General features: G+C 37.1%; 1 protein-coding gene across 2 annotated transcripts in view; it reads left to right on the top strand.

Moving 5' to 3' along the window:
- The first annotated feature begins 371 nt into the window (after positions 1–371).
- The window catches only part of LOC100889465 (E3 ubiquitin-protein ligase COP1), a 37,973-nt gene continuing 12,249 nt past the window's right edge, over positions 372–26,095 (top strand). The window contains exons 1-13 of one of the 2 annotated variants that reach the window (XM_030997462.1): positions 372–751; positions 10,610–10,669; positions 11,283–11,380; positions 12,781–12,845; positions 13,444–13,560; positions 14,456–14,524; positions 15,739–15,843; positions 19,266–19,318; positions 20,317–20,392; positions 21,509–21,626; positions 22,540–22,675; positions 23,734–23,877; positions 24,277–24,385. In XM_030997462.1, the coding sequence (XP_030853322.1) occupies positions 615–751; positions 10,610–10,669; positions 11,283–11,380; positions 12,781–12,845; positions 13,444–13,560; positions 14,456–14,524; positions 15,739–15,843; positions 19,266–19,318; positions 20,317–20,392; positions 21,509–21,626; positions 22,540–22,675; positions 23,734–23,877; positions 24,277–24,385 (1,287 nt within the window). In that variant the 5' untranslated portion in view covers positions 372–614. Of the gene's footprint in view, positions 752–10,609; positions 10,670–11,282; positions 11,381–12,780; positions 12,846–13,440; positions 13,561–14,455; positions 14,525–15,738; positions 15,844–19,265; positions 19,319–20,316; positions 20,393–21,508; positions 21,627–22,539; positions 22,676–23,733; positions 23,878–24,276; positions 24,386–26,095 lie in introns of both variants that reach the window. The other variant, XM_030997461.1, reaches the window with a different exon arrangement.

The raw sequence follows: 26,095 nt of genomic DNA, 5'->3' as shown, positions 1-26,095 counted from the left end.
CATGAGATATTCTCATGAAAAAATAGATATAATATCTATTTTTTTCACCAACCCGGCCCCTTCAGCAAATTCTACTCATTGGATTTCGATTTTTTGTAGATTTATGTCATCTTTTGTTCTTGATCAGATGAGGAAGGGGCTGCTAGTATGCCTAGTAAAAAAACATTCTGTTTTTAAGTTAGGACCTTCGACCTCGTGAAGGTTATGGTTGAAATTTGCATCTAAAACTTCTAATGCGAGTCCATTGAAATCTCAATGCAACTGCCATAAAAGATACCCAGATAAGAATAGAAAGGAACCTTGATGCAGGGATCGAGTACCCTTGGAATTTCCCACAATTCAGCCTATGGATGATTGTGCGCATGCGGAGAAGGCAACCTTTCGCACACACATCCGGACCAGTGTTGTCATTACTCACAACGCCGATAATGTTTTTTGACATATTTTGCGAAAACATGACTTTTCGAGAGGATTTTTGACAATCGCGAGGTCAAGTAATGCAGTGTTCTCTTTGACCTACGCATTGCACCTGGACAAAGTGTTTAACTCTGTGGTTTGAGTTGTAAATTGGTGTTAGAATCGAGCCCCTGCGGGTTCCCTTGATTTTTTGCAAAATGGCAAACAACAGCGCTGGAAGCAGGCAGACTACACGGGTTGCTGTGCGGGGAAGAAAGCGGACGCATGCAACGCAGGTGTATAACTACAATGGTGTGCACAATTCATATGAAGATAAAGACAACGACTTTCTATGGTGAGAATTGAGGTAGTAGCTAGAGGAATAATAATTCTTAAGCTTTATAAATCCAGATATTTGTTATGAGTTATATTACCACGTTACTGTATTTGGTCATTTGCTATTTTCAATGTGAGGTGTAGATCTAGATCTAGACTAGACCTAGGCCTGGACTAGCCGAGGCTAGAATCATGAAATGATGAATGAAGATTGTTTTGCATGTTCACTGATCACACAACATAACTTTATTTTTATTTTAGCTATGAGGAAGCAAGGTTGCATAGACAATTAAACGAATGATAAACCCCTTTCGTTATTTTATTGAGGTAGGTCTAGACTATAATTAAACACTTGCAAGTGTAGCCAGGCAAATAAATTAATCCGAAATGACATGAGTGAGAAACATTGCACTGAGATAAATGGTTGAATACTAAACAAAATGGAATGGACATGATAAATGTAGGCTCTAGTGAATAAATAAGCTTACAACAAAGTAGAAATGACGTCAAAAGTCCAATGAAGATGATGATGGGTGATGAATGAAGAAATGGGCTCACGCACACGCGATGATGTGAGCTAAGTAATGCTTGATGGCGGAAACACAACTTCGTTGACGTGGCTGAAGAGCGGTGAAGAATGCGATGTCGACGCAGACGCTCGTGATGAATGTTGATGCTCTCGGACAAGAAGAGAAGTGAAGAAATGTGGCACTCGAGGACGAAGCAGTGAATCGCTTGATGTCAGAGGTCAAGGAAAAAATAATAAAATCAAAGTCGGTGCCGATGCGAAGCAGTGAGTCGCTCGATGCCGGATGAGCCAAACTTTGAAGAGAATGTTCATCAGAGCTACTTTTGAAAAAAGTTCATGAAAATCACATGTATTCATGTCACAAATTTCATCCTCAAAATCGCTGAGAAATCAGTAGTAAAACTCTCAACAACAAAATATATGACAAACAAGTTTCTGTTTTAATGTTCATTTACCGGTATTCAGTCATACATTACTCTTAAATAAAATATACTTATCATTTTCTAAAAATACATTAAAATTTGAGTAGATAGCTTCTAAACATTCAAACACGTGAAAATGCTGTGTTGACCCAACCCCATGGAATGACCCATCTCTGCTCTGACCATTCATCAGTGCGCACTAGCGATAAGCTCCACATACATGTAGTTACGATTTCCGTACGAAACAACGTTCAGACTTGAATGGAACACTGATTCTTTATCAAGTTTTTGTTCAATGTTATGCTCAAAAATGTGTTTCGTTATGCGATGTTTTGTTACCGGGTAGACGTTCAGACTAGGACAAAAGTAATTACTTATCGTATACAATCCTTGTATAGCTACAACATACATGTACACAATGATTTCTGGTATCTGGGCGTAGGGTATAACTGACATCTCCTTGCTACATGTATGCACCTACATGTTCATGTATTCATATCGTTCACGTAATTATAGACCTTTGCAATTCAATGCTGGTATGTGTGTGTTGCGCTGCAAGAAAATATGTCCAGGATACATATGTAGGCTACAAATTTTGCTAAATAATGTGATCCATTAGTTTTTTTCATTGTATGATACCTTTTTTTATTTTTTTGTTTGTCTCAGTAGTGGTGAAAGAGCAACATCTGTTCGGTTAATACAATGGTACAGGACACATCTTACCAACAATTTTATGTTGCATTGTTGACATGAAGACGAAAATAAACTTCATAAAACAACACTTACCGGTAGATCTAGATCTAAGTTTGTGCCACTGCATCGCTAAAAAGTAAAAGAAGGGACCGTTACGGAGCTGCTTGTACAACGCTATTAACTGCATTCAGCTGAAATCACACCAAGTCACATTTCATGCAATTTCGCATTACACCGTACATTGTGGTAGGTATATTGGATAACAAATGTGCCTGCGATACAGTACTAGCTTAAAAATCTATGAAGATTTGCTAAATTACGATCATTTTGTAGGTAAACTTCCTGTAAATTAATAAGAATATTTATGAATTTGGTATCAGTTTGAGAAAATACATGAGAAAATTATGATTTTTTTTTTTCCTTTTTTTTTTTCTTTCCCTCTACGAAATGTCAAAGTTGGGGGTGCGGCCTATGCGGTGCTACAGCCTTATCGCCGGCAAATACGGTACAAGAATTTACTTAATTTTGGAGTGCCAATTAGGTCAATAGGTATGACTTTACATGGGCTGTGTACAGAGATCCACATTCTGTAGATTGTTAGACGATGTGGTCAAGAATATTGTGATAAAAAATAATGATCTGTTTAGTCAGTCCGCAGCATCGTGAAAAGTGCTCTATTAACAGCATTGTCTAAGGTTTGAGACCATAATTTACCTCTTCCCCAGTGTGGAACCTCAAATTTCAAAGACTTATTTTCAACAGCGAGTTTAATTTTGAAATAGAATTTCACTTTTCGAGTGAATCAAAATCATGGAGAATATAATACATTATAGCATGAAAATAAAAAGTGAAAAATTACCCAAATTAAGGCAAAATTTGGGGACAAGGAAATCATGAAAAGCCATGAAAATAGACAAATTTGGTGTCAATCGAGATTAATATTTCACAGATGAACTTACTTTCTTTTGTTAGCCTGTTCACTACACATGTGAAATGTGAAGGGCTGCAAAGGTCTCGTATGTTTTCATGGTTTTTGTGAGACGAGGAGCTGACCAAAAAATTCTGCAACAAAATGTACATCTACTATAAAACACAGCTGATCGCCTCATTAATGAGCTTGCTGTGGTCTGACCATGTTATTCTGTACTCTTCTCTGTCGTCTCGTGTCTCTTTCTTTCTCTCTCTCTTTCTTTCTCTCTCTCTTTCTTTCTCTCTCTCTCTTCCTCTCTCTCTCTTTTCTCTTTCTCTCCTTTTCTCACTCTTTTTCTGTGTTGGTGTACAATGTAGGATTCACATTCTATAGACTGTAATCATGATTATTGCACAGAAAAACTGAAGAAGTGTGCTATCACTCTCTCTCCCTCTCTCTCTCTCTCTCTCTCTCTCTCTCTCTTTTCCCTTTCTCTGTTAATTGACTTTGTATCTGAATGTCAGGAGAACCAAGGTATTAAGTCAGTTGAATTTGATTGTGTTAGGAATGGTGTACTGTCAAGGCCTGGGAAAGAGATTGGTTGACCCCATGAAACGACACAGATCATGTCCCACAGACAGACATATTGTGTGAACAGTTCCCCATTCCCACAGGCACAGGCAAATCGAGTCTATATCAAGTCTATGGTGTGTACTGTACAAAATACATGGAGGACATTCGTTGTATGGGAGAACAAATCTTCAAGAATATATTGTAAAAGGGCATATAAATGTGATAGGAATATGGTGTTGAGGACTTGGCGTTTCTGAAGAAATTAGTTTTGGGAAGGTCAACTTACATATTTAGCAGTAGCTTGATATATCATGGTCGCTGCTGTAGTTTAAAAGTCATATTATTTGGATATGCGCTCATGATTTATCCCTTTCGAGATATGGTTTTCATTTTATATATTATATGTTCACCCAGGTGAATGGATCCTGAGGGAGGGACATGGTTGAACACATCACCATTCCCACCAGCCAGAGCCTACATGTACTCTAGCAAAGACCTGTTGGCACCTTGGGTCCAACCACAGATTTTGCTCTGGAATGTAACCTTTTGAACTGTCAAAGTTCTGACTTTTTCTTATCCTAAGTAAGATGCTGCTCTGTGAGTGGTACTTTCCCTATTTACATAAAATTGGTTACAAAGAGGATGGATTTGTGATCCTTTGAACCACCTAATGAGATGTAGGATTCCTGCATTGAAAGTGAAAGTATTTAAATTTACTTGTATACATGTATGTCATTGCTTGACATCTAATAAACAAAAAAAGTAAACGGTATGGCTACCGGCAATGTACATGTGCAAACACAATTAAGTAATTAGAATAGTCCTTTCATAATCTGAAATCAATTTTGCATAATCAAGGGAGTGGGGAGACAAGATAAAAGAAACAACAAAGAAGCGATTAGCTTGATAACCATAGAATAACTGTATTTAAAGTCTAATGTAATGATGACTGAACTTCCAATTAAGCAACTTTACATGGGCAGATCCCTTAAACTCGATTTACACATCAACAAAATCACACATTTACATTTAGATATTTAGGCAAATGATGAGAAGAGCTTTTAAGAATTTCCCATAGGGATAGTGGGAATATTATTTATTGAAAATCTGGAGCAAAATTACCCATTCTTGACGCAATAAACATGTACCACCCGAACCAGGCTGGGATGGGATCCTGAATTTTCAGATGGATCTGTCAGAGACAATCCTACCTATCTTTTTATCTGCTATTTACAGCACGGTCTGGGTGATCAGAGGAAAAGGCCATTTAGTCTTGACGTCAGCGCCACCTAAGTGCGCAAAGACTAGGCTGATTCTTATGATGACTATAGATAGGCCGACGCATACCAAATCATGTCGTAGCCTGAGCAGTCTAGACGGGTCAAGATTACGTATTTCTCATGAAAAAGTGAAAATAATACCAGTTCAGATCAATAACTTTCATTTATAGCATCAGATCACTTGAGAATTTTTAATGAATGACAGGATTGAGTATGACTGAAGAGAGAATTTGAGAAAAGGGGGGGGGGGGAAGGGGGTGGGGGATATTGTTAGGTGTGTAAAGATAGGGAAGAAGAGTAAGAATATGAGTTGTAAAAAAGGAGTCAAATGCCCAGAAACAATTTAGAGGAATGAGGGTGAAGAGAATCCATCTAAATCAATTTTAACTGACTTCACATAATTTAGTGTATAGAGTAAAGACATGCAGTAATCCTCATACTTCTTATGATGCCAAGCACCATTAATGCACTGAAACTGCAAAGATACTAGAGCTCAAAAAGAGAGAGAGAAATATAAAACAAATTATCAGATTGCTAGGGGGTAAATGGTGTTGGATTTTTTTTTGTTCACACTTTTTGCTCAAAATTTGATAATGCACATGAAAGATTTCTTCTGCTTATTGTCTGCAAGAAATTTATCTATTTGATGTCAAGATCTGATAAGCAACACATATTACATGTAGGTTTGGTGACATTGATTAAGGTATACTTGCAGATCTTATGGCCTCCACTAATAGTTACATGTAGTAACACTCACATCATATTGTTCCAGTCCAAAGTGTACAGGATCCCTGGGGGACACCTGGACAGCTCACTACTATTTTCTTTTTCCACACCCCTCTCCTCCGTGCTTCAGTGAGAGTACCTGATTATATTCATTACGCCAACTTCCCACTACCATATTACCCAAGTGGACAAGATCAGGTCTTCCCACTTAGCATAGATTGGAAGAGGAACAAGACATTATAAGTGCATTCCCAGGGCCACCATAATTCAGACTGTGCCATGCACAACCCCTAAAAACATGTAGATGAAGATTGACTCACGTCTTAAAATGTATGTAAATGGGCCTATGCTTGGATATTAGTAATTGCTGATACGGATCAGGTTACTCTTAATTTTTTTTCACTCTTGGTTTGCTTAACCCCGTACTTTGCTTAGCCCCGTACTATCCTTAACCCCAGACTAACTTTTTTGGCTTTTCACACATGCTTTTTAGTCCTGTACTAAGCGCCTATCCCGGAATAAGAAAATTCCTGCTGTTCTCCCTGCAATTTGTTAGCCCCGTACTAGCTGTATAGCGTGAATATTCAATAATTTGCTCCATTGCTTAGTACGGGACTATTTTTTGTTTCTGTTCTCATTCATTTGCTTGGCACCGAAATCGCGGAGTTAGCCCTGTTTTTTTGCAGGGCCAGCTTATCCCGTACTATAGGTGGGGCTAGACCACTTTGGTAAATACTTGTATGAACAGAAAATGGAAAAAGCTTAACCCGGACTAAAGGTGGGGCTAAGACCCCCCTATAATCCCACCTATAGTCAGGGGTTAAACAAAATTTTGCCCGTGTGAAAACAGTATCAGAGTACATTTGAATTAGATCTTATTACGGTACAAATTATTATTTCCTTGTGTTTTGGGAAATGTTTGCATTTATAATGCCTTCAGTTTTCTGAAAGCGGTGCTGGGTCAATTGCTTTAGGCTACATTATGCATCACCTGCTTTAGGCTACATTATGCATCACCTGTGACAGTGGAAAAGAGATAGTTAGGGCCTGTCCCTTCTCAATTGGTTGAGTTGTCAAGAGAAGGCTTCTGCTAAATTACAATCCCCTGTCTGCTCTTGGTGATGAAGTCTCTTCTTGTTGTTGTTTCTTCTTTGTGTTTTATTACCCTGCCGAGTGTCATTCACTAATTTTTTTTGACTGGTGAATCTGGATCATACACGTCATATAATACTTCAAGGGAAGACATAATTAATTCTCAACTGAGTTTGTCTCTTCTGTGTGCTATTTTGTTGTTATTTCAAAGCTTTGCCACCAGGAAATGACACATCTTTAAAGTATTATAATCAGGGGCAGTGCTACATTAGAGCCAGAAATAAACCACCATCAGATACATATGATCTCACAGAAATAGAAAATTTGTGCTTTTAGCGTGACATGTAATTTAGCTAAGAAGAGGCTTTAAATAGACTGTTTAATTTGCTTTGTTCAGTTTGTAATTGAGCTACATACATTTAGTCATGAAAATCATTAATTAGATATTGTATATCAGTAAAATAACATCTTTTACTTTTTCTGCAATTAAAAAATGTATTTGCAAAACATGAATTATTATCTAACCTGGGCCCTGTCTTACATGTATAAAGAATTGTGATTGATCCAAATCAATCGCAATTTAGCAGTCTCCTATCTCTTATGTACTTGTACCTGGTTGCGATTGACATCAATGAGACGGGCCCTGGCATATACCTCATTAAAGATAAAGGTGAGTTCTGGTAATGTGATTGCATTGTGAAGAAAAGGTGTGGAATAGATCAGAAACAGTTAATCATGTAGCATGTAAGTATTGGTGTGCACTGCAAGGTTTTGGAGTCATCAAAATCATAATAAATTTGGCCGAGTCTTGGTAAAGTAACAAGCACTGTAGACAGAAAGCTATGGGACAACACACATGGTGTCGGGGCTAGTACTACCTTGATTTCCTTGTCTTTCTATGCTCATTACTCAGCCAGTATACATTTTCTTCCAAAATTGTTTGGCACTTGTCATTTATTTGTAATCTTGAACATTCAGTGTAAGTTTCGTTTGATTCTGTGAGAATTATTATTTTTTTTTTTTTTACCAAAACTGGAGTTTGTCTTTAAACTGTGTATAACATTATACTGAATCCAAGGGGGGGGGGGTAAATATACACAAATTTGTTGCATCAGTAACACAAGGAATACAATGTATTCGAGAATGTATAAGTCATATATATCTAGAAAGACTAGATTAACTGTCTGTGATGTAACTTCTCTCTCTCTTTCTCTCTCTCTCTCTCTCTCTCTCTCTCTCTCTCTCTCTACATGGTAATACACTTCCACAGTGCAGGATGTGTTTAGCCACATATCCACTATAATTTTTAGAGGAAAAAACAGGTCTTTTGTCTTGTTGAAATGCATGTGAACCAAACTGGTCCCACCCACTGTGAGGTGAGGAGAGTGAACCCTGGGAAAACTCTTCTTGTGCCAAGGGAAGCATAGCCAGACTCCCGCCCAGGCTGAATGGGCTTATCTATCTTTTGTAATAACGAGTGCACTCTTTTTATTATCCCATTTTGGAATAATCGCTCACATTATGTGGTTTGGTTGATTGGCCTAAAAACTTCTCATTCATAGCCCTAAAAATATCCCTGATGAGTAGGGAGAGCAACAATTCTGCATACTTAAAGTTGATACTCTAAGCAAATAAATGTCCCTTAATTTGTTACCTACGGCAAGTATATGTTATTTTTAAGTTTTTCAATTACTTAGTATATCACACAAAAATTCTGTCTACTCGAAATCCTCAATTGAAATGTCTAAAATATCCGCCTCTCTTTGCATAGAAAATCAGTCACGGCGCTGGTCTACTATTTATGACCTCACGTCCGGGAGAGAGTATATTCACGTACCCGGATGTTCCATAGCAAACATGTGCAGAGTGATACGATTTTCTGCATATTTTTGTTTCAAAGGCTGAAAAGTCTAATAAATCATAATTCTATGTACCATTCTTTACCTTCCCCTAGTACTTCATAGTATTAATATCAATTCCCCTTTTAAAAATTATGACATATATATGCCAACGATGTGCTATTAGTCGATATTTTCACCATGTAATTTTTGTTTTGGTGTTGAAATCGGCCCAGGCACGGAGTGAACAGTAGCTGTCTACCCATGCACAGTTCATTACCATACACTACAGCGATCTCCCGATGGTTTCTTCTTCCTTTTCCCCATGTCTTTCGCCTTCCTTGGCCCTGAACATCCTTCATCTACCAATTCTGACACTGGTAGTCAGGAGCAAGTCTTTGTTAGTTGTTTTTCTTAGCTGGCAACGTCGCTTTCATTCTCTTGCAATTGCCGATAAACATATAACTAGCTCACGTACGTTCCATCACAAGCAAGCAGCGCCTAGAGCAGCGGTTTGGTCTTACCTCCCGATTCTGCTCGCTTCACGAACGTTCATGCAAGAGCCGCATCACTCGCCAAAATATTATAGAGGAAGCGCGCTTGCATGATCTCGTTCAAGTTTGATATTTTACAACATAAAATGTTTAACTGGTACTGTATCCTTTTTTGAGGCATTCACACACATCTATGATAAGTACTATCATAGTTCTAGACCTATTCGTTTTACAAAACTGCTCATGTACATCTGATGACAATATAATGCATCCGCCTATTCATAAGTGCACGATTTAACTTTAATTCCTAAGCAGTAAACTCGTCTTAAATCTCTACCAAATAGGTGAATATGAGGATATAAAAAGAAATCAGCGACTGGAAAATGTTGCTTCGTTATTCTTCATTCAAATGAAAACAGAAAATCCATCAAATATACTCCTTAACAACAACAAATCTAAGCTCTGACAGGATAGCATTTACGTAGGGATATCACTGCCATTCACTCTCACTGAGCCCATGACTCCCGTTCGTGACGTCACGGATAGAGGCCCGACTCTACGTGCACTTCCGGGTTTCAGACTTAGATATTTTGGTAGAGTTTACTCGAATAAATTCATTATTCTAAACTTGTTTTGTCGGGTGGACACCATTTGGTGTTATTATGGGGGTTAAAAGCTTTCTATTTATGTAATTATCTCAGTATTTGGGATTGCCTTAGAGTATCAACTTTAAGAAAAGCATGTCATAACATCCTGAAATTGGCAACATTTTGAAAGGTTGAAGTTACTGTATTTGTACAAATTGGCAATTTTTGTAAATCCTTCAATATGGTTTTTGTGACATGGTTTTTAAATAGTAGTGATATTGATGCTGCATCCTGTTCCAGAAGGCAGTCATTTAGCGTGAAAGCCAGGCTGATGATGTAACAAAGTTCACAGTTTATCTCATATTACATCTATTACGTACCATGTACACGTAGTACATGTTTATAATTGATTTGTAATGTTTTGTTGGAAACATCAATTAATTGAAATTAAAACTGAAAAGTATAAACTGATCAAAATAAAGTAAAGAAGCTATTGCAGCTGAGGAAATTAATGCACAGATATGTAGATGTTGAGTTTAAAACTAAGCAAGTTGTTGATATCATAATCATATCATAACAAGAAAAACTAATAGATAATACCTGTGCATGTACCTGCCAAGTGTAGTTTGTACTTTCTGAAGGAAAAGTGTTTGAATTATATTGCTGTGGGGTATAAAAGTGAATTTCAACAATCATTATATTTTGAAATTGTATCATATTTTATCTCTTTCAGTCCCATCTGTTTTGAAGTAATCGAGGAGGCCCACATGACGCGGTGTGGACACAGTTTCTGGTAAGATAGAGGTTATGAAGTTCTTCATTATTAAAGTTTACAGTGTAATGCTGCAGAGAATCAAACATTTCAGAGTTGAATGTACAGTAAGTCATTGAATTGGTCATGAAATAATCAAAGAAATATTGGTAGGGGGCATGATCATGAAACAGTGGTTAGGATTTGTTCATTTTTGATCTTACAATCCCTTTCTATTCATCCACCTCCTCCTGACTCTCATTTATTATTGCAACCAAAACTTGAGGTTGGATTTTTTAAATATCTAATAGATATTTTGAATTATTGCAAGTGAGGGAATAGATGATCTATACCTGACTCCAAACTGCTCGTTTTCAATGGGGTCTAGAGTAATTATGTCAATCTCTGGTGTATGTAAAAAGTATGTAAGTATATGTAGTTCTCTTAGACATAGGGTGCAGACTCCATGAATACTTACAGGCCCTTACTTACATTTTGTGGTGTAGTTTTCTTTTCTTTCTTTTTTTTTTTTGGGGGGGGGGGGGGGGGGTATGGTACCAGAATTAGTGTCAAACGCTGATCTATACATACATGTAGTTTTCATTCAACCATAGCTTGTTTGGTGTAATTTCTTTTCATCTTTCCCCCTTTTTAGCCAGAGGTGTATACTGCGGAGCCTAGAGTCCAGTAACAGATGTCCGAAGTGCAATTTTGTTATAGAGAAGACTGACCAAATATTTCCAAACTTTGCCTGTAAGTTTCACATGAATTCTTCACCATTTGATACCTTTACTTGTAGCTGGTGGGAAATGCCTTGTTGAAAAGATGTTTGCATAGTATAGACATTAATTAGCGGTTTTCAGACAGTATATGCAAAAAAACTATTTTATTCTTCATGTATCAACAAACTACAAACAATTATATTTTACCTTAAGAATATTTTCATTCACACATTTACCTGTACCCTTAATATACCGGTAACCATTGCAAATATCTTTTTTATACAGCCCCTGTATGAGACAAATCTATTTTGTCATTAATGACTAAGAAAATGAAAGTTTAAGAAATGTCATGTACAGAGCAAATTGGAGAGAAGCTCACAAGGAAGGTATTGTGTTTGACTAATGACAAGTTGACAAATTCATAACTTTTTTATTTTTAATCGGATATTACTCAAACTTTCTTTAACTTGTTTTTCACACGTTTCTGCTTTTATTGAAACAAACTTAATTTTGGGGTTGACTTTCCCTCTGAGAAGGAAAAACATGTCTCGTGACTACTATTACCCTTTCTAATATTCAAGCCTAAACCTCTACAGAGCAATGATAATGCACTACTCTATTCAGATAACATGTTAAGAGCTTCATATGCTCATTAATACACATTTAAGTGGGACACATAATGCCTTAAAATTTTACCTCACAACTTGACATTCAATGCAATGCACGGAGAAAGGAATTGTTAAGTTCATAATAAATTCAAACTTCAGTTTGCTCAGTAAGACCCCTCATACCCCATTCTCACTCACTTCCTGGATCGGTCTAAAGCTGTCTAACGGTAAGTTTGAGAGAACAACCGTGCTGGGAAGTGTACATGTACCTCTAGACCGGTTCACTTCCTAGACCGCTCCAGACCGCTTTAATGTGCAGTGTGAAAGCAAACCGTGCCAGGAAGTGTACTTCAACTGAAAGTGAATGAAAGAGATATGAGCTTTAAGCTTGATGATAGTATGTATCACTATAGGAAAACAATATGATTAGAGTTTGGAGTAACTAGGTCAAAGGTCACAGAGGTCAACTTGAAATTCCAGGTATTGGCCTTGTTATCGCTATATCTCAAGAACTACTAGAGATATGAGGCTCAAACTTATTGATAATATGTATTACCTTAGGAAGACCGATCTGCTTAGATTTTGGGTAAGAAGGTCAAAGGTTACAGAGGTCAATTTCTGAAATATGAGCTTCTAACATGGTGACAGTATTACTATAGAAAAATTGTTATAGACTTTTTGTTTCATTGTGATATGGCCCGAAGAATTCTATCCATTTCCTAAACTGTATTTAGAGTTGAGGCCTATTGGAGATGCAGTAGCATTTGTATTGTTTTTTATGTAAATCTCTATCATTTTGTTATCTCTCTTTCTATTTGTCTAGTGAATGAACTGATTCTGAAGTACAGACAGCAAGTAGAAGAGAAGCGGTTAAAACTTGGACCTCAGGTATGATGCTCCCAGGGGTACATGTAGATACTAGATAGAGATCCTAGGAAACCTATCAAATTAAATTAATGGTACAAAATAGTTACTGGACATTGGAGCTTCAAATAATACTTCTGCAAAGAGATATATGTAATGAAGTTCAATTACACTCTTAGTAAAAGTGAGTTGTTGAGTAGACTAGTCGATGTACGCTTTTGCGTAAAACAAGGCGCACACAGAACCCAGGTTTGGACTGGGTTCTGAGCGCAGGTTTGAAAAAATAAATTATTATCCTTTATTTTCTCCATTAACCTATAAATACCAGATCTTTTAGGTTGATGTCAGGCATTCAAGCTATGCACAAGTTATTTTGTCATTGGTACACTTGAAATGTGGTTATAAAAGGTTGTACAGATAGAAGCAGAAAAATCAGACAAACCAATCAAAAAAGCTTGAGCAAAATTAAAATGCTCTGTTTCTCTTGCTTTTCTGCATTTATTTAAAAGCATATTATTTTTTGAGTGGACTTAGCTTTTAAGAGTTTATTTGGTTTCAGTTTCATTACACAAGGTTGTTTTTATAATAAGCTGATTGACATTGCTTGATTCCCCTGCAGCAGACAGGAGCCCCTGCACCCGACGTGCAAGAGTTTATTCAGGACCAAGAGAAATGGGATCTAGCAGAAGTCAACCTCATGCTAGAGATACTAGTCAGCAAGAAGAGAAAGCTGGAAATGGTATGGAAAAATAAATACTCACCTAAAACTGTTTAGCTGTAATCAGTAATCCAAACACATCAAATTTTCTTTTCCCGTCAACCTCTATTTCTGAATTGTATAACACTGTAGACTTTAAAAAAACAATTTGTAACATAATAGCTTGTTAGGTTGTTACAAAAATTTTTGCCAGAATGAGAAACTTACATTTAAATATTTACCAAAAATGATAAACAATTTCAATGTATTAGAAAAACAAATGTTTGTTCACAGAAAAGTGCTGTTACAATATAGGGACTCTGATTCTCATTACAAGAAGAGCTTGCTAGTTATTCATCTATACTACAGGTTTGCAATTACCAGCCAACACTTTAGGTGAATTATTCAAATAATGCTATCTACTTGTTTTATTTGTGTTTGTTTTGACCAATGTATTAATGATTAAAAGTTATACCTAAAAGTAGTGCTGTCGGCATAAAGCTTGTCGATAAAACTGTATTTTGATGGGAAGACTATATTTTGACAAAGATTCAATGTTTTTGACATGAATAACATAAAGTGACATGATATTCAAGTAGTAAACAACAAGCAGATTCGTTGGAAATGTGGGGTTCGGGGTTGAGTAAAATTCTTCAAAAAAGTCCGCCAGTGAAATTATGAAAAAGAAGAGAAAACCAAATTTAAAACAAATGTGATATTGATTGTAGCCACAATACATGCATGTGGGTACTGGTGGGTGTATGACTGTAGGTTGACATGAATGTTGAGATTTACAAACCATCTTTTTGTTGACAGTTGTTGCCGTTGACCTAATATGTCGGCAAAGTAATTTGTACTGGAAGACAGCACTACTTAGAACTCCAAGTGGTATTATTTTTTGCAATTTCCTTATGTTTTGTTTTTGCCTCTGTAATAGGACAACCAGGTGGCCCAGATTCAGATTTTGAAAGATTTTCTTGATGAAGCCAGGAGGAAAAAGCTAGAGGTAAGGAAAGTACTCTGTTGCCTAAAGTTTTGGCATTTTGGTTCAGACGCAGGGAGGTTTCAATTGCCCAATAGGGAGCAACCGCGGTTCGTTTCTTTGTTTCAATGTCCATTGCAAAATTATGGGCAGCTATAAACAGGTTGCTAATGGGCAGCTAACTAAAACTCACGGGCGGATTTCAGGAAGCCCGAACTGCGGGAAGCTCCCGCTGTTCGTTTTGGAGATCGCTTGGTGCGCAATGTCTGTGAAGAGTGTTCATCTGCTTATTCACTGAAAAATTCTTTTTAACAGTGTACTGCTAGTGCAGGTGATCAGCACGTGCATATTATTTTCATAATGATTTGCAACATTAGCTTTTCAACAAATAAATGAGAAGCATATTATGTGACTTTTCCCACAGGCACACTGACACATACGCACACTTACGAAATGTATTTCCTTCACATGCGGGATTTGAACCTGCCATCTACTACTTGCCGGGTAGCGACTCTACCACCAGGCCATCACTCGTCCATGGCAAGCAGTAGATGGCAGGTTCAAATCCTGTTGGTTCCAAGATTATTTCTGACTTTTTTTAAATTACAGATCAATCAATAGATATTATTTACTGGGTGTAAGCCACAAATATTTTTAAACAATTAAAATTTCTCCCAGGAAGCATTTCATTTATTTAAAAAATAATTATATGTGTTTTTGTGGTTATTCATTTTTTTTTTTTTTGGGGGGGGGGGATGAATGTTTAAGGCCCATTTGGATTGTTATGTTTGGGAAAGTTGTGATGCACCATATGCAGTATGCTAATGGTGAAATAGAGTCATAATAGTTCACCCTCCTTCTCTGTATTCATCAGAAAAAAATTGATTGACTTATCTAAAAACAAAAAGGTTGAATTCTGTGTAAGGAGCTGATTACCGGTATATTATTTTTTTGTGCAAGTGCAAGGCCCATTTGAAAAATTTGTTCAGGAAGTTATGATGCACTATGTGTAGTAGGCATAATAAAATTCAGTTATAATAGTTCTTCTTTCTCCCTGCTCATCAGAATATTTCTGAAATTGACTTGTCTATACAAATAGTCATTAATTTCAAGTAGACCCATTTTAATTATTTTATTTTGGAAAGTTATGATGCACCATGTGTAGTATGCTAATGCTGGAGTACAGTCCTAATAGCTGTCTCTCTTTCTCTGTTTGTCTCTCTTTCTCTGTTTGTTAGCAAATTAACGAGCTTTCAGCGCAAATGTCACTACTTGAAGATGATATCAAGAGGATAGAGGAGAGGATGAAGAAACAGAGGCATGCCTACAATGCCATGATGTCGGTGAGTTAATCAGCATTGTATCTTTCTTACCATGATGCAAAGGGTTAAGGGCTGTTCCCATGTAACCGATAAGGCGTGAGATATTTATTCAGCTAGCATCCAGAATGCTGTCAGAATGCCATCTACAAGCAGTCTGGAAAGCAATTGGGATTACCCCCATTCTCGTAGCGTTCTCAAAACAGCGCGTGGTCAGGGGCTTATTGTCTAGTAAGCAAAGGGGTATTCCGGAGTGTACGAAGACTGCAATATTGAAATCAACTTGGGGGCTTGGGACTGGCACCCCCAACCCCCCTGAAAAAAGCCCTCTGGTTTACATTTTTTACTTCTCAAAAAATGAAAGGCCAGGTTTTAATAAAACATGGTAGGAATCATCCTTAGGCAAGGGAGATCTGATAAATAATTTACTAAAAACTTGGTCATAGATATTTAGGAAACACCTATTTAAAAAGTTTTGGATGGAAGTCTAAGATCTAGGAGTCACAGGATGAGTTATTTGTACACTGTATGTTTTATTATGTGGACTTGAAGATGTTACAAGTAATATGTTCAGGAGCTCTTATTAGCTACCCTCTATTAAGGGCCAGAACACTGTAGACAGGAATCACTTCACGTTTGTACTTTCCTGTCCAGAAGGGCAAGAGCTACCTCTGTGAAAATGTGGCGGGTCCAGAGTGTGCTGGATATCTGGGAGAAGGAACAAAAAAACTTCTTAAGAATTGCCACAAAGAAATTCATTTTATAGTCAATTCAGAGCTTGTTACAACCACAACAAATGCACTGATCTGTCTATTAGTTCAACCTAGAGATTGTGTGAAAGCAACCCCAAGTAGATTGAATTATCCTTTCTATGGCTTCCTGAACTTCAAGGTCAACCTGACTCACACCCTTGCCAACAGTTAGTATCCAATGCCCCGGTTTCATTGTGGGTTGTGTTCATGCCAAGAGCATACAAACATTTGTGTCACTAGTGTATTGTTTTGTTTTTGCCAATCATAGCTAGTATATCCCACGTGTAGATAAGGTCTTATTACTTCATTGACCAGTGCGTTAGATGTCATTATCCTCAAATACTTTCTGCTTTGGACACGTTGATTGGTGTTAAAGACAGGTTTGAACAATTTTGGAAGCAGACAGTTGAAACAGGAGGTTTCTTACAGATTTGCAGATTTTCTTACAGGTATTGAATGCTGTTGTCTCGAAGGAAGTTGTCTTTTTGACTTCATTTGACTTTCATTTAGCATGGTGTGCTTATAGCTCTGTATTTTCCGTTGACAAAATACCTGCCCGCCCGCCCCCTTAAGAAAAAAATATAGATAATGACTAGATAAAGAAATAGAAAAAGAAATAACAAGCCTTAAAACTAAAGACCAAGGTTAAAAAAATCCATTGCTCTAGATTCATGTTCATCATCATGTCAAACTGACAGATAATTCCTGTATGAGATATGCCCCCCCCCCCAAAAAAAACATGACCAAGTGTTCTAGTAACCCAATTGCTGGGCAATGACTAACTGTGTCAGACCAGCCACTGCGCTCTGCTGAGGCCAAATGTGACTTGGCAAGTCTGTAAAGAGGTAGAAGGGTATTCCCCCCTTCTGGGCCATGTGAGTTACACACTTCCCCTATGGACCACTCACTGCTGAGGTGCACCAGCTGGTCGGCCTTCACCCTTTGCCAATCCCATTGCAACTCACAAGGACTTCAAGTTCTTGTCCCTTCGTGGATAGTCTTTGAAGGCAGACCTTGAACCTTTGATAGTTTAGAGGTAACATGTGAGATGATATTAACAAACTTGAGTCAACAAATGTGTACACAAAATTGAACGTGGCAAAGTAATTTGATTCACTTGACTTTTCACTCATAAGTTGTGGATTATAAACCTTGCATGGGACATTTGTTCTTAGTCAAGGCAGTTTATCTAGTTGCCACTCTTGACCCAGGTGAAGTAAATAGGTACCTGGTAGGACTTGGAATGCCTTTTATCTGTGCTGAGGATGGCTAGTGAAGGTACAGTTCAGTAATAGATTCCCAAGCATTAGAGAAACACATTAGACAGTTGGAATATGGACATTCAAAAAAGCAGCGTATTGTTTCTTTTGAAGTTTTCTCTATCGGCGTTGCCTGAATGATCAGACTACACTTTCAAACTTTATGCATTCGTGTACATGTATCATTGCCACCAGAGGAAATGTCATCTCTCTGTGTGTCCTGCTTTGTCTTCCATTAATGGTGAATCAGTTCCCGTCGTCAAATGTCATTTCTGGTGTGTGCTAGGTATTCCTGGCAGAATCAGGCAATGTTTGCCTGTTCTGTTGTGACTCGCTCCCCTGTATGATTGGCCCATCCTCTCATCATGTTTAGCCAGCTCCACCCTTGATATCCAATAGTGCCCCAACAAGTTTCTCAATGGCCAGTCATAATTCCGCTTGCTTCCTAACAGATCAGTGATTGTAACTTTGTGATTACTTGGAGGACTTGGGATAGATTTAGTTTTAAAATAGCAAATACATGTATTGTCTTAGACTAGAACCAATTCCTTGAGTTGGTGCCCTTTGTCAAATCCTAATTGGAAAGTGGACTTATATTCCTAGTTCTCCAGTATCTTGGAAGGGCCTTTAAGGCCTAGTCCTCCTAGATGCTAATCTGAAAGCCCCTCTGCACTGGTTCGGCCAGGAGTGATTAGACCTCCCTGCAAGGTCAATGACAAGTGGTTATCTCATCAAATCAGCTCTCAATTAACATAAGAAAAAGGGGACCATGGTGGATCAACAGGCACCGCTTAGGCATTGTTTACTATATAGAGGGCTCAAGAAGCTACAAGTATTGCAGTCCCACTTTAAAGCATATTGTGTGTCAGGTAAATTGAACATAAACGACAAACATACAATTTATAAAGGAGGTAGAAATGAGAGATTTCCTATGTGATTACTATTAATGAGATAACTAAACAATAATTATTCTATTACATATCTAGAATTAGCTCCTGTATATTCAATTTGTATTGAGTTCCAAATGTTATCGTATTATCATTAGCCAGATGTAAGGAAATATTATCTTTCTCAGGATTTCATTTGTAATGAGCATAGTAGTGTAGTTTTATATTTATAATTTCTTCTATATCTGAAATCATTAGTAACACATAAAGAGCTTAATTCCAAAAGGACGTCAATCCACTTTTTATGAAATTGAGTTATTGATATCAGAACATTGTTGACTGAAGTACCCGTCTTTCAACAAAATTATTGACCTACATTTTAGGAGCAATTATGAAAAATGCACCTTCTAATATCACTTTTCCATAGAAGCCTGTACAAAATTTGGTAAACAATTTCTTTTATTTCTGAAGTTACAAAAATGGATTTAGCTCCTTTTGGAATTAAACTCTTCATATTCACTCCATAGTTTTATTTTGTCCATTTACAGGCCTTTCCAGTGAAAGCTGTAAACAGCAATGACATATTCCTACCATCAACAAGGTGAGAGTCTAACAGTTTCATGATTTTCTGATCCATCACGTGTATACATGTACATTTTGTTACGATCCAAAAATTAAAGATAAGAATTGCACAAAAAAATAAATTATGTTTTCTTTATTTATAATATAACAGCAGTTATACAAAAGAAACTGAATTATTCATCAACAGTACAGATAAAACTATGTAAGGATACTGCAAAATATGTGTTCAATCCAAAATAATAATATTCCAAGTCCAAACTGTTTCAAAGTAGCTTTTCTTGAAAGGTAAATGTATATTAAAGATCGGGTATCATCCAAAGTATTACTTCCACGTCTCAAACGAGTTTGCTGGCTTTATAGTTGCCCTGAAGATTCCAGAAGAGTTTGCTAGGCAAGAGCCACAGTCGCAGAAGGTAGACTCAATGTAGATTCAATTTAGTAATATCCCAGGTGATCATGATAGAAGTTGCTGTTTATAAAGATGTCTAAATGACGATGTTCAACTAGTGATGTTCAAACGGCAATAACCCAAAGCTGATGTATTCAAATGCTGATATCATGTAGGTTAAACTAGAAGAGGAGCATTCTAACTGTACATGTAGCAGTCCACTTTAACTTTCAATGATGATGGACGAGCTATTTCAGATTTTTGAAATGTTGAATTTAATCCAGTCTAAAAGACTTCTTTTCATCTCTTCACTTCTCTTCTCCTCTCTTCTCTTCTCTTCTCTTCTTTTTCTCTTCTCTTCTCTTCTCTCCTTTTCTCTCCCTGTCTCTTTCTCGAAATCTCATTTTTGTGAAAATGTTACTCTCTATCACTCTTCGTTCTCCCTCACCCCCCCCCCCTTTTTTCATCTCTCTCTCTCTCTCTCTCTCTCTCTCTCTCTCTCTTGCCCTCTCTCTCTCTCTCTCTCTCTCTCTCCTTCTTGTTCTCTCTCTCTCTGAATCTGTATTTTTTCTTCTATTTTACCTTAGAGATCATGTAATGAAAGTTTGCATTGTTTGTGTTATTTCCAGTCATTCAGAAACATCAACAAAAGTAGAAGGTGTGAAACCAGATGGACCTCAGGAAGGCTTCAATGGAAGCAAAAATGTAAGTTTCTGCCCACAAGTAACTTATCACATTGAAACATGGGGTCATGTTGATGCTATTCTTGATTTCTGGTTATCACATGCTCCTGTAACAAACTCCAAATTCTCAGCTTCCACCCTGGATCCTCACACTATTCCCAACATAACCCTAACCCTTAATTCAACTACAATCTCAAATACAACCCTAACCCTTTTATAAATGTAACGCTTCCTGGGAGAAATTTCAATTATTTAAACAAATTTGTGGCTTACACCGAGTAAATAAGATCGATTGATCGATCTGTATTGAAAAACAATTAAGAAGTGACTGTGCCATGGACCAGTGATGGCCTGGTGGTAGAGTCACTGCCCGGCAAGCAGTAGATGCAGGGTCAAGTCCCGCTGGTTCCAAGATTTTTTCTGACTTGTTTTTTCAATACAGATCGATCAATCAATCTTATTTACTCGGTGTAAGCCACAAATTTGTTTAAACCCTAACCCTATATCGTTGATGAAATAAATTTCTCACTTCAGTCCTGTGCCCAGCACTGTACTTTAAATTAACCCTGACAATCCTTAACCATTACCTGTCTTTCTTACAAAATAAGCTCAGGCCTATTGTTATGCCACTGCTCACTGGACGATCCTCCTGTGATCCAATTTTTGAAGAAATAGAAATTATATTAGATCTAAAAATCTTAGCAAACATTGATTAGAATACTAACAACCAAAATTTTAGTGCATGTAAGCCTTCTAGTCAGAATAAATGCTGAATCAGCTTCCAATCGTTCTTCAAATCTGACATCACTACTATTCAGAGCCAGTTTAGCTTCATTTAGTTTAGTTTCATCCTCCGAGGAACCTTGAAATCTATTGAAATTTAAATTTCAGTATTCATATGACTATCCAGATCCGTGATCATTAACTTTTTATTCATCTTTTTATTCATTATTCAAATGTTATTCCAAATTATTCCAAAACTATTCCAAAATTCGATTGTAGTCTGATCGTATAGTTTGCGGTGGGCTTTACTTTGCAAGCATCAAATGCATCATCATTTCATGCTGTTCTAAATGCTATGTTAACAATAATCTTTCTCCATTACTCTCAATATTTACCCTTTATTCTATCTTTCTAGGGCGGAAGGCAGCAGTGGTTAGACTCAACGTTAGCCTCCAGAAGAAAAAAGCTCTACAATCACTTTGATGATTTGCAGTCTTGTTACTTTTCTATCAGGCAGTCAGAGCTAACACCTTGTAAGTCTAATCAACTCGCAGAGCCCTGAGCCATTTGAAGAAAGCTATGAAATTGTTTGTATATGCTATGTTATATAGTGATGACAGTCGATGTCAGAAGTCAAAGGTTACATGATTGTAAAGTATTTAAAAATTCCCCAAATATTTTGTTGCCATGAAATCTTGAAAAACATTAAAAGGATTTCTTTTTAAATTTTAAATTAGCTCGAGTGTGTGTAAGCGTGTAAAGATAAACTGATCAGATTTTGACTGCAAGAGGTCACAAATCAAGAAATATAAAGAAATTAAAAACTTCAGAAAACATCTTATTCCTGCGATAACATCAGAAATAATATTAACCAACCTCGGTTCAAGTATGAGGATGATAAAAATAACTATAATTGAGTTGGTGTGTATGAGATCAAATGATAAAGGTCACAAGACCATTGATTAATTGAACATAGACACAGCCACATTCATGTAGTTATATTACTTATATTTTTGTTTTTTGTGTTATTTTTCATTTTTTAATATTGTATACTCCAACGTTCAATACAACAAAGTATATGAACCAACAAACTAAAGAATTTCCTGAGTCATGTTATATTTGAACCTCTGCCTACAGTCTCAGAAAAATATAATGGCACAATGGAACTTCTAAATTTGGAGGTGAAAATATGTTATATTGAACAATGAACTGCATGCACTATTTGTTAGATAAACTTAAGGATATTTAAGATCTCATGCGTGGCTCCTTTAGAATCAGGCCCTCTCAGTTACATTCAGATTGCCTTTGCATCAAATGCAGGCAGCTAAGACAATGCAAAAGATATTGCACACTCCTGCAGATATAAAAGATTTGTTAATGTCACATGACAGCCAATCGAATACTCACCAACAAATACCCTATTTCATACATGTACTTATTTTTCAGGTGAATTAAGATCATCAGAGATGTTAGATTCGTTTTCCGAGAACCTTTCCAAGTTTACCAAGTTCAGTTCAATGAGGCCGCTAGCCACTCTTAGCTATGCGGACCCGTACAATGGCCAGTCAAGTATAGTCTCAAGGTAGGTGCTCAAATTTGTGTTGGTTTACCTTGTTACGAGTAAAAAAGGGCTTCACTACAAAAAATCCAGTTTCGGTTCATGATATTATAATGAAAAGAAATTTGAGTCAACTTTTCATGGTCGATTTTCATTTATTGGAGTATTTGGAAAGCTAGATGTACTCTTTATTTTATGCTTCCCCGTCAAGTGCTGTTTGAGAAGCCTTATATTTTCATGTACACAATAACGTTGACATTTGAATGGGACAAAAATGCATACCATTAGATATGAATATGCAGGCCTGATAAAACCCTGATTTAAATCGATTTCCTAATTTTTTTTTTCTTCCCGATTAAATTTTTTTCTTCTCTATTCTCTCCTATTTTTTCCCTATTTTTCCCCAATTTTCTTACTCGAAAGGGGGGAATGTTGTTAGATGCCATTTTTCCCCCGCGAATCCCCTTCTTTCTTTTTTTTCCTCAAGGGGGGCGTGGTTGAGGGGGAAACAAAAAACATAATTTTTTTTAGTGCTCACTATCACCCCTGGAATATGGAATACCGTTTTCTCCAAGGGTTTACAGAGATGCCAACTGTTCGTTTTTGCCGTATTTGTTCTGTTTTTTCGCTATGAATATGGCAGTACGTTTTTTGTATGTTTTGTTACGTTTTTTTAATTTTTAAATTTTTTTTTTCTTAATTTCTGATCATGGCCTTTGTGTCGTAAGTGTATTATGCACCTACATCTTAAAACGATGCACGCAGGATGGTGATACGGGCCCCAAACTGCGCACATTGCAAACAACCCATGTGTAATGTATGCACGTCGCGCTCCGATCCGGGTACGTATACGTAGTACTGCCTGGTTTTTTAAGCTGCTCGATTGGGCGATATGTTAAGTTGAGAGATTTTTTCAAAAATACTGGTTTTTGCTCTTAAGAATACTTTTTTTTGTTGAAGAAGGTTGCCATCTCTGGTTTTAGGTAATAACTGAGGATGAAGAACTCCGGTTTATCCATCCAGCTGTCTCAGCTTCCATTTACATCCTTCTTCTTTTTGTTCTTCTTTGATCTGAATTACAGTATAGAGTTTGACAAGGATAATGACTTCTTTGCAATAGCTGGTGTGACTAAGAAGATCAAGGTGTTTGAATACGGGACAGTCATCATGGATGCTGTAGATATACATTACCCAGTCCATGAGATGGCCTGTAATTCAAAGATTAGGTAAGTCCGTCTGTCCATTTGATATGATCTACAGCAGCACAACACTAATTTGGATAACATTGGTGTTAAAGGTATAGACCAGGTCATGTGATTGCATTGTGAATATAAGTATTGCTGTGTACTGCAAGGTTCTGGAATCATCAAAATGAGAAGAAATTTGGCCCAGTCTTGGTAAAGTTACAAGCTTGTGAAACACTCCCCAGCCCATCTCACTCAACTATACGTATGGGCATTTCAAATGGTTGAATCAGCAGTGTCACTATGACAAAGTGCGAGACAACTTTCCAACAAAATGACTGAAATATCATCATTATTCTATATTGTATTTATATACATGTATGTGATACCTACAATTATCCATGGTCACTTCAGATTTTCCTTGTGTCTTTCCACCTACAGCTGTGTAGCGTGGAGTGCGTATCACAAAGGGGTGCTAGCAAGCAGTGACTATGAAGGAACAGTAACACTATGGGATGCCTTTGCAGGAGTCAAAACACAGTCATTTCAGGTAAGATCCTCATGACTCATGTCATAGTGAACATCCAGGGACAATTGCTCCTCACTCAATTTCTATCACCAGTCCAATTTCTAACTATTCCAAACCCTTGTCCCATATTCTATACCTCACATAAATCACAACCTTGACATAAACCTATATCTTTGACGAAAACAAAAAGAAATGTCTAGAGTGATTATGCAACTTAACAGGGAGGACAAATTGAAAGTTCTATTCGTTTTAGTCTTCAGAGGTGTTATGGTCTAGTGGATAAAATCACCGGACTGTGGATCACATGGTTCGCGATTCAAGTCCTACCGTGATAGAGCTGCCAAGTTTCCCGCTTTTTGTCTCGCCTGCGTAGCAAAAAGCGAGACATAGGCGCCGCTTTTCCGGTGACGGCGGCGGCGACGGCGACGGCGTCAACATCAAAAACTTAACCTAAGGTTAAGTTTTTGAATTTTTGGTATAATTTTTAAAGTATAAGTTCTTAGTCAATTAAACTTTGACTATAGGGTAATCAAGTATCCCCAATCATGTGAGTAGAATTTCAGATCACAAAGTCAAGGTCAAAGGTCATTTCAGGTCAACAGACTTGGACTATGTTGTAGCATCATCATCGAAAACTTAACCTAAGGTTAAGTTTTTGAATTTTTGATATAATTTTGAAAGTATAAGTTCTTAGTCAATGAAACTTGGACTATAGGGTTATCAAGTCTCCCCAATCATGTGAGTAGAATTTCAGGTCACTAAGTTAAGGTCAAAGGCCATTTAAGGTCAACAAACTTAGACTTTGTTGTGGCATCAACATTAAGATTTTCAAAATGCTTCTTCTTCGTTATATTTCAACTGATTTTGATTCTGATTGTTTCATATGATAGGGCTAGGAGGGAATTTAAAATTTCTACACAGAATCGTGAAATTCATTATCTATGCTAATTTATGCAAATTTATTCGAAATCACAAAAAAGGCTTCTTCTCCTTTATTTCTCGACCGATTTTGATTTGGTTTGCTTTATATTGTAGAGCTAACTTTGGTACACTAAACATCTACACAGAATTTTGAAATTGTTCTCCATTAATTAATTATGGTAATTTATGCAAATTTATTCCAAAAATAACAAAAATTGCTTCTTTTCCCTCATTTCTTGACCGATTTTGCCTTATCTGGTAGAGCTAAATTTGGAACAATAAACTTCTACACAGAATTGTGAGATTTTGCTCCATTGATTATTTATGGTACTTTATGCAAATGAAATGAAATTATGTCCCTTCCAGGGCATCAAATTTCTATTTTTTGACCAGTTCAAAAGTGTACCACATAAAATTTACGATATTTGTTGTTGTGAGATGCGGATGAGCGCTACGTCATTGACGTTCTGGTTTATCATATTGAATTGCGTTATGCAGGCGAGACCGCCGAGAGCGTTTCCCTTGTTCTGGAGGGAAAAATTCCCCATAATGCGGGATGTCCCACATTCTGCAATATCCGTTTTTCTTTTGCTATAGTCATTTATGAAATAATGCCCAGTTTTTGTAAACTTAAACATCAGAAATCCTTATTTTTAGGCCTCTTGATACCCTTTCCTACATGCCTGAAAATGCCAAAACCCATGAGCTTCCGGGCGCTCTGCCTCCTGGTCTCTATACGCCCCGCTCGCATTGCTTGCTTCGCTCTAATGAACTCTTGATTACAGTTGGCCCCCTTTGCAGTTTGCAAAA

The sequence above is a fragment of the Strongylocentrotus purpuratus genome, unplaced genomic scaffold, assembly GCF_000002235.5.
Source record: "Strongylocentrotus purpuratus isolate Spur 01 unplaced genomic scaffold, Spur_5.0 spur5_scaffold_4, whole genome shotgun sequence".
In the NCBI taxonomy this organism is placed as follows: domain Eukaryota; kingdom Metazoa; phylum Echinodermata; class Echinoidea; order Camarodonta; family Strongylocentrotidae; genus Strongylocentrotus; species Strongylocentrotus purpuratus.
Note: the sequence above shows the minus strand (reverse complement) of the source record. Positions and strands in the feature narration are given on the sequence as shown.